Raw genomic sequence first — 9,303 nt, forward strand, 5'->3', positions numbered from 1 at the left:
ACTCAGAGCCCACCTCAAAAAACTCAAAATCGTCAATGACCCACTGTTGTTTCTTTGGTTGAAACAACACTTGCTTGAAGTTTTTAGGGCAACTGAACGACCAGACTCAGAACGTTCAAGGGAATGTCTTAACTCCACAGTTGCCCAAGAGGTATGCTGATCAAACTGAAGATGAATGATGATTTTATTAATTACAGTCTAAGCTTATATACTAAATTGAATAATGACGATAGAAATAACATTGCCATATTTGGTATCACTGCACTGACGGAGTCCCCGGTTGCATCAATTGTTTCTAGCCAGTCAGCAGAATTCGGTAGATCGACGGCTCGCTCGGCGTGACCCAGTTTTGTGAATAATTCAGATGGAATTTTCCATATTATTGAACTTGATTATTTTTTAGAATAATGTTCGAATTTCGAACATTACTCCCAAGGCCGAAATGCTGCAGGCTATGATGTTGGAGCTCCAGTGTTGGTAATCTGTTACTTCTATTGTCCTATTTCCTAATTTCCTATTTCTAACTTGTGTGACACTCGATCGAGTGCTTTATTGGGCATGGTCATGAATTGGTGCTGACGTCCGGAGTTGGTCTCTCGTCTGGAATTCTTTATTTTTCGAGGAAGGTCCGACTTTGTTAGTCTTATCGTTTCTTCTTTCTTCTTGCTCGACCGGGAGTATACAGATTTTGGTTATAGGTCTTCTGATCTCTTTCCCATCTTTGCATCGACGGATTTGTGAGAGTGGCTACGAAGCCACTCTCACAAATCCGTCGTTTCCTGGGTGACACTGCGTCACTCTTCCCAAGGGCCAATGGTTGGGATTAATGTTGTCCTGTTTGACTAGTACAATATCTCCTATTTTCATGTTTTCTTTTCTATCCGTCCATTTGCTCCTTTGTTGCAATCTGGAGAGATCTTCCAGAAGTCTTGTTTCATTCATCTCTGGTTCTTTGAATTTTTGATCCGGAAGGCTTGTTCACGGGCTCGGATTTGGCGCTGGATGGCTTCTTCACGGATGCTGTTGTTGGCTCTGGAGGGCTTCTGCAGGCGCTGGATTTGGCTCTGGAAGACTTCCCCACAGGCGTTGATGATTTGATTGAGATTAGGGTCGTAAATCCTTAGCTCTCATTTTTTCCAGTGGACTCGTTGTGTTCCCTGGCTTTTTTGAATTTTTGATCCGGAAGGCTTGTTCACGGGCTCGGATTTGGCGCTTGATGGCTTCTTCACGGATGCTGTTGTTGGCTCTGGAGGGCTTCTGCTGGCGCTGGATTTGGCTCTGGAAGGCTTCCCCACAGGCGTTGATGATTTAATTGAGATAAGGGTTGTAAATCCTTAGTTCTTATTTTTTCCAGTGGACTCGGTGTGTTCCCTGGCTTTTTTGAATTTTTGATTTTCCGGAAGGCTTGTTCACGGGCTCGGATTTGGCGCTGGATGGCTTCTTCACGGATGCTGTTGTTGGCTCTGGAGGGCTTCTGCTGGCGCTGGATTTGGCTCTGGAAGGCTTCCCCACAGGCGTTGATGATTTGATCGAGATTAGGGTCGTAAATCCTTTCTCTCGATCCGGCTCGAAGGACCAAAAAATGTTGTTTCTTTGATTGAAACAACACTTGCTTGAAGTTTTTAGGGCAACTGAACGACCAGACTCAGAACGTTCAAGGGATTGTCTTAACTCCACAGTTGCCCAAGAGGTATATTGATCAAACTAAAGATGAATGATGATTTTATTAATTACAGTCTAAGCTTATATACTAAATTGAATAATGACGATAGAAATAACATTGCCATATTTGGTATCACTGCACTGACGGAGTCCCCGGTTGCATCAATTGTTTCTAGCCAGTCAGCAGAATTCGGTAGATCGACGGCTCGCTCGGCGTGACCCAGTTTTGTGAATAATTCAGATGGAATTTTCCATATTATTGAACTTGATTATTTTTTAGAATAATGTTCGAATTTCGAACACCCACTCTGCAGACTCTGCTTAGAGGAAGACGAAACAATTGAGCATATCCTCTGTGACTGCTCGGCGGCAGACAGGGTCAGACTCGGAGTTTTCGGCTCTCCGAAGATGATCCTAGAGGAACTCAAGAATCACTCCCCCTCCGACATCATCTCCTTTTTGGGTAGGATGGGACTAGAGGGAGGGATTTAGCTCTTTGAGCATGCTTGTGTGCTACAATAGACCGTTGGTCGCGGTGGCAGGTTTGGGTTAGTCCGTCCAACACACCCAGCAATCAGTAATCAGTAATCAGTAGCATCGAGGGTGGAGCCTGCCGTATCAACTTGTTAAAAATAGTCAAAAAGTGAAATGAGTTCCAAAATGGCCGTCATAGTTAAGGAAGTTGAGCAGATTCCGAGTTGAGCATTGAACATTGAACTCAAGAGAGAACACTACTCTGTAATCTGTGAGAAAGGGTTTTTAAGCTCAATGGAGTTGAGGAAGGGTGCTTTACTGCTTTAGCATAGTGGCGTACCCTAGACGTATTTGTAAGAAAACAATTCAAAATATCTTCAACCAGTCAGGTTGTCTCTGGCTTCAAATGTGCTATTTTATCTAGTAAATACTGTCACAAGTTAGTAGATAAGAATTAAATGATTTAAATTCATTGCACGGCACCGCCTAATTTTTTTTTGCGAGGTAAATGCGCGCTATTGTGACGTGGCGTAATTGAAATGTCCCGATCAAAGATTATAACTCTATATACTCTTTGGTCCCAATCTCTTATTGCACCTCCTTGATTTTTAAAAAGACAAACTACAAAGTGGTATTGTTAACACCATAAAGAAAGGGAAGTTTCTGTCTCTGGTCAAATCTAAGCCTAATTAAAAGGACAAAAAATCGATATCGCTATGGTCTTCAGACGACTCAAGAATTTTTTCGAACATAAAGCCCGTTTGCAACAGCCGAGAATTCTCTAGAAAATTTACTCTAGATTTCATGCGCCGTGAATTATGTACCGTTACATACGCACTTTCGGTAGAATTCTCTGTTCAGTTGCGTACAAAATAATCTCTGCCGTTTTCTTGCTATAATTTTGTAGAGAATTCTCGGCTGTTGCAAACGGGCTTTACACATAAATTTTCATTGATAAATTGGAATAAGAATTTTTGGTGGAATCGATAACTTTAATGGAATAAAGAGTAGGGGTGTAATGTTAAAAATAACATTAACAATAAAACTTGTTACCAAAAATATTTTGCTCCCAAATTTCTAGCTTCCAGTAACTTTTTTTTTATAATATGTAATATTTTCACATATTTTGGGAATCCAAAACTTCAGAGTTCAGCAATTCATAAATGCTGTTAAAACTGTATTCAAACTATTTTCATAAACAGTATTTGAACATTTGTATAATGAAAACTAAATAAAAAAATATTAGGATTTTATTTACATTCAATTGAATAAAATGTTTCCAGGTAAAAAAATATATATACTTGAAATCAAATCAAATGGTAAAACAAACAACAGATTAATCAATCTTGAATCAACAATTCAGAGAATATTTTTATGGACTAAAACACAGCAAACGTTTTTTGCAGTACTATATGAGAATTTTTCACTTTGGCTTTATTGTGCGGTACTTTGAGCTGCATTTTGATTTTTCAACTGGGCATTCAGCAATACTATTTTTTCTGCCAGTTTTTCATTGTGGTCTCTGAGATGCCTTATTAAATCAGCCTGAAAAATGAAACATAGTTATTATAAGAAAACCCAACATTTAACGAAGGTGAGGTGAAAGTAACTGAATAAAATATTACCAACCTGCTTCTCAACAAAATCATAAAATTTATCACCCAATTGTCTATATCCTATTTCTGCTTGATTCAGGCCATCGGTATTTGAAGCAGAGGCCCATTCTTCTTTCTGCACATCTGGTGGCATTTTTTGCATGTTAAATCTTCGAACTTTCACTGTTGAATCAGAAAAATAAAATTTAAATGCTTTGCCTGATTAAATCAGAATAAAGTTGAAATCACAATAATATATTATATCAGCTCAGTCCTAACTTTGTAGCACTGAACCGAATAAAAAATCTGTTTCAATAAACATTGTCATTACAATCAGACAAATCTCAATCAACCAGTGATAACACTTCAAATATTGAAAAGGGTTTAGTTTAAATAAGTCTGAAGAAGGAATTCTTGACAAGAAATTTCTTTCATGTCATGAAATATTTTTAGAAACTGCACTGACTGTTCAATACACTCTCTATATTAGAATTCATATTTTAGTGATTCATAAATCATAAATTTGGAAAAATGCTCCGGTGTAGCACTAGATATTCACTAGAAAGAGCAAATAATAATAAATATTTCACCTATATAATCTATGTTGACTCCTGCTATTACAAGAAACTCCACAGTTATGAATGCGCACAGGTAACTTATTGGAGATAATACACCTCCTTTCAAACATTCCTGTTCAAAATGATCTGGATAAAAATGCTGCATAATTGTCTGGATGAGCATAATAACAGCATTCCATAAACTGACAACATAAAATGGAAGTCGGTGTTGGATACGTATTTTGTTATAAAAGTCTAGATAACCATTTATTCGTAACTCAAAATGCTTCATACGGGCTATTTGATCCAATAACTGAAAAAAATGCATAATAAATAATCAAATGCTTAGATGCTTTTTTATTGCTGTTAAAAATCAAGGTGAACCATTCAATACTACTTATGTACAGTTGTACAGTTCAAGTTCAAGCTGAGTTTGAGCCCTCAACTTTGACAATTCCGTACAATTTGGACTGTTTGAGCTAGCTTCAATGAAACTGGGCTTGAATTTGAACTGTACAAACTGGCCTAAGTAACTGCAAAATTAACATTCACTGGAAGTCTTTACTTTATTATTGAAATATCAATTTTGTTACCTCAAATCAACTCACCAGTGTCAGAAACCACAGTCCAATATGAGCATATATGATTACGAAGTATTCCATACATCTATGTTTCTCATCGGGATGAATGATTGCATAAATTATCGCCATTATTTCTAAGCCAAGAGTGTAAAGTAGATGTACAGTAAAAGCTGGCACAGTCTTGAGTGGTTTAAATGTCCCATAATGTTCAAGTATTGGCTGCAATTCGCGGGAGTCCATCATATCTGAATCACTAAAAAAAGTTGCACCCTGATAACAGGGTCCCACATTTAGTGCTTCCGTATTTTTTCAAACGAAATCCCACCTTCACAGCAAAACAACAAAATAATAAAAATAAGTATATTTTCTTACTTACCCCTGAATTTCTATTGACACTTCTTATTATGCTCACCATAACGACAAAATTTTTAGATAGTTGCAGGAAGTATTTTCAAAAATATTGAAAATAGGAACATTTGGGTGAATTTATAACGTTGGTTGATTATTCATTAACCGATAATTTTTGTTTATACTTTGCTTCTTTCTGCCGTTGATACTTCAATGTCATATGTCATCATTGTCATCTGATGTCAAATCATTGAAGCTCTTTTTTGGTGATGATATCAAAATAGAAATTTCACATTATTAGTCATTAGTGTTCTGTGATTGCTAATCAAATAAGAGTATCAACTCTCTTTGATTCTTTCATCTTTCTCTTTGATATAATAATATAAATAATATGAATGTAACGGACGTTTTCAATATATCTATCCATCGTTTCACTTACTGACGATTACTATCCATTGGTAACCATTCTAAAATACAGATAGATCATAGAAACGAAATCACATGCATTTTCTATCTTCAGTAACTGAATTAATGGATAGAAAGGATTATTGAAAACGGCCGTTAATCTAACATCTCCATTAGGCAGAATAGACCTCAATAATTTTTCGAAGATAACAGAATTTGTTCCCTCATAGCCTACTAGAAGTTCTTACTCTAGTAGGCTATGGTTACCGATTCAAACATAAAAGAAACATTCCATTTGAAATGAGCTGAATAATAACTTTTCAATAATAAATCATCAATCCTTTTTCTCATTTTGAACACTCCAAAGAACTCATATCCCTCAGTTTTCTAACATATTTTCAGTGAAAAAACTGTCTAGAGTATAGGTTTCTGGATACCTATATCACGGAATAGAAGATATTAGGTACTATAATACATTTTAGAAATTGATCTTGTATCAAAATTTGCTCATATCTCTTAACACGCTGACTGTCCCCATTCTGATTTTTTTTTTCACCCCCCACGTCCAACACATTTATCCCAAGATAAGGGTTGCTTTTGAGTGATAAAATATTCTATGAAAAAATTAATTCTGCAGCCATTTAAGGAACTGTTCATGTTCAAAATTTTCAAGTCCAATGGAAGGCTTGATGCTGATGTTTCTTGAATCATGTATGATTAATTATGATTGAGGTTATCAATACATAATACATATTTCTACAAGACGTCCAGCCCATATGAACCGACCACACTGCAGCGTTCATGAAAAGTAACCATATTTATCTTGAACGTTAAATGAATCAATGAATCACAGACGACTCATGGCGAAAATCTTTATGAATCATATGTGATGCATGGGACAGTCAACGTGTTGAATAGATTAATGTAATGAAATACGGTTTTTCACTCATAAAGTTGGCTCAAAAATCGAGATCGACAAATCCTTAAACTTTTTTGTCTGTCTGAACTAGAAGCCCTAGGGCGCGAAACAACCAAATTTACTTTTAGTATGGTCATCAGACCCAGAGTAAGAAATTATTGCATTAATTGACGGCACTATTGGAACACCCTGCAGTGTAACTCGAATTCAAATATCTGACAAAAATTCATTGGTGATTGTCCATTTTGTACAGTTTATCGCTGATTCAAAATTTGTTTTGTCATGGGTGGGTCAAGGTAGGTACTCGTACTCATCTTGGACTACTTCTATTTCTGATAAATACACTGATGAAGTTTTTCATCATCATCAATCAATTATTAGTATTATTATTATGACTAGCCTTGCGGCTTTCACACTCATATCGAGAGGAACATTCACTTATCCCAGATATCTCAGATATCAAAAAGATTGAGCTCTGTTGGAGCCCTTGCCAGGTTTTCGGGCTCGTGTTGGTGGTTGGGTCCGGCAGCTCCTCGGCTCCTTGCTGTCGATTGGATTCCTGATCCACCCGCACTTCCTGTCGAAGCAGACGGTGTTCCTCTGAATTTCCCATGTACTTGCGTACAGTTCTCGCCGTTCCCAGCAGTACCGCCTTCTGCATGACTATAGATATTTTCGTCCATCTGAAGTTTCCTCAAGTTCTCTGTTAGTTTCTTTGTTATCAGGCCTGTAGATGATATGACAATAGGGATGGTCTTGATATCTTTCAGCTTCCACTGTCTCCTGGTTTGTTCCTCTAGATCTTTGTATTTTGACATTTTTTCGGTGTGTCTATCTAGAAGATTGTTATTATTTGGAATCGCAACGTCGATGAATAGTGCTCTGTTCTCATCCTTATTTAGCAATATGAGATCAGCCCACGTACTACAAGCTCACGACAAGCGCACGACTCGACAATAATCCCGTTTTTCCCCTTTTTTCCTGCCTTATATTTAAGTCGAATAGTTGAGAATTTGTACCAAAGATGATCAGTATTCTCTGTACGAACATCTTGTTAACACGAAAACTATCGGGTGTAATTAGATTGCCGACAACGGTTCATCGAATTCGACATCGATATGTTGTCGATAGATTGTCGATCGATCGTGGTACCACTGCAAGTCTATTGTGAGTTATTTTTCGATCTGTGAGAAACGTGCGATTCTAGTAGAGCTTGTGATGTTCATTCTCCAACATAGCATCCGGATGGTAATTGTAATTGGGAACCTTTTTTGACGTTAGAAGTTGTTATTATATGTATTGCCAATTCTTGGTGAAGAATCTTGGCAACAGCATCGTGTCTATTTTTGTACTCCGTGCCTGTGAACTCCAGTGATGTGCTGGATAGATAGTTGAACTAAAAAAACTAAAAAACATGATTTTCAAATGGATAAAATTTTTACCACCCAAGTAGGTATTACCTTCACACAATCGATTGCGTATTTCGCAGTGAAGTAGTATTCATCCTAGTAGAAATTATGTAATTCAGTTCGTCTAGATTTTCTTGACTGCATTCAGAATCAAATTTCAGTGCGTTTGTGATTATAATAATAATAATAATAATATATTAGCGTTCTCCAAGCGGAGGAATCTTTACGCTGCGTACATAGACTACAAAAAAGCATTCGATTCTATACCCCACGAATGGCTCTTGACGATCTTGAAGATTTACAAGGTGGATCCCAATATTGTTAAGTTCCTGAAAAACGCCATGTCAACCTGGCGTACTAGTCTTCAAATGAAAGCAACAGATTGCTCCATTACAACAGGACCTATTCCAATAAGACGCGGAATTTTCCAGGGAGACTCGCTGAGCCCTCTGTGGTTCTGCATGGCCCTGAATCCCTCGTCTCATAGATTGAATTCTACGGACTACGGATTTTCCATCAAAAGGGGCAGTAGAACTATGATGAAACTGAATCATCTACTTTACATGGACGATTTGAAACTCTTCGCATCTACCAAAAAACAAATGCAACAGATGCTGAAAATGGTGGAAGGATTTTCGGAAGACATCAAAATGAAGTTTGGATTAGAAAAATGTCGACTGCTCAACATAACGAGAAGGAAAATAGAAGATGGTACGTTCAAACTCAAGGAAGGTGCAGAAATTGAAGCATTGAAGGAAGGAGACACATACAAGTATCTAGGCATAAAACAGGCAAGAAAAATCAATCAGACCCAGATGAAGAAAGAATTAACGGAGGAGTTCACCCGAAGATTGAGAAGGATAATGAGAACTGGTCTTAACCGCAAGAATCTGATTAAAGCGATTAACACCTACGCTTGCTCGGCGCTGAGCTATTCATTCGGTATCATCTCTTGGACGACCACCGATTTAGCAGCACTACAGAGAAAAATAAGAACGATGCTGACTAAACACAATAAACATCACCCCAAAAGCTCAATAGAACGGACAGAGCTGCCACGACATCTTGGGGGTAGAGGAATTGTTGATTTGTCCAACCGTATGTCCCAGGAAATTGAAGGACTTCGAAAATATTTCCTGAGCAAGGCTGCTTCGTCAGAACTCCATCGAGTAGTTTGTGTTGCTGATAGTTCTACACCGTTAAAGCTACAACAGGATCACTTGGAAACCGTCGAACACTCTGCAGAAAGTAAAATGCAGAAACTGATTGGCAAACCTTTGCATGGAAGGCACCAGAACGAGGTCAACCATGATTACGTCGACATATCTGCGTCGAACTACTGGTTGACTTCCG

The 9,303-nt window shown here is 37.7% G+C and overlaps 1 protein-coding gene across 2 annotated transcripts; it reads right to left on the minus strand.

The window, feature by feature from the left end:
• Positions 1-3,368: 3,368 nt before the first annotated feature.
• On the minus strand, positions 3,369-5,441 carry LOC123306931 (transmembrane protein 192). 2 transcript variants are annotated; one of them, XM_044889133.1, is made up of 5 exons: positions 5,246-5,441; positions 4,897-5,139; positions 4,322-4,601; positions 3,766-3,914; positions 3,369-3,681 (listed from the first exon to the last, which is right to left on the minus strand). In XM_044889133.1, the coding sequence occupies exons 1-5, from the start codon at positions 5,282-5,284 to the stop codon at positions 3,571-3,573; spliced, it is 822 nt and encodes a 273-aa protein (XP_044745068.1). In that variant the 5' UTR covers positions 5,285-5,441; the 3' UTR covers positions 3,369-3,570. The 2 variants fall into 2 exon arrangements, with proteins under 2 accessions (XP_044745068.1, XP_044745069.1); XM_044889134.1 differs by having other exon boundaries at positions 4,897-5,122; positions 5,246-5,435.
• Positions 5,442-9,303: the final 3,862 nt, after the last annotated feature.

This window comes from Coccinella septempunctata, chromosome 2 (assembly GCF_907165205.1).
Source record: "Coccinella septempunctata chromosome 2, icCocSept1.1, whole genome shotgun sequence".
Lineage (NCBI taxonomy): Eukaryota > Metazoa > Arthropoda > Insecta > Coleoptera > Coccinellidae > Coccinella > Coccinella septempunctata.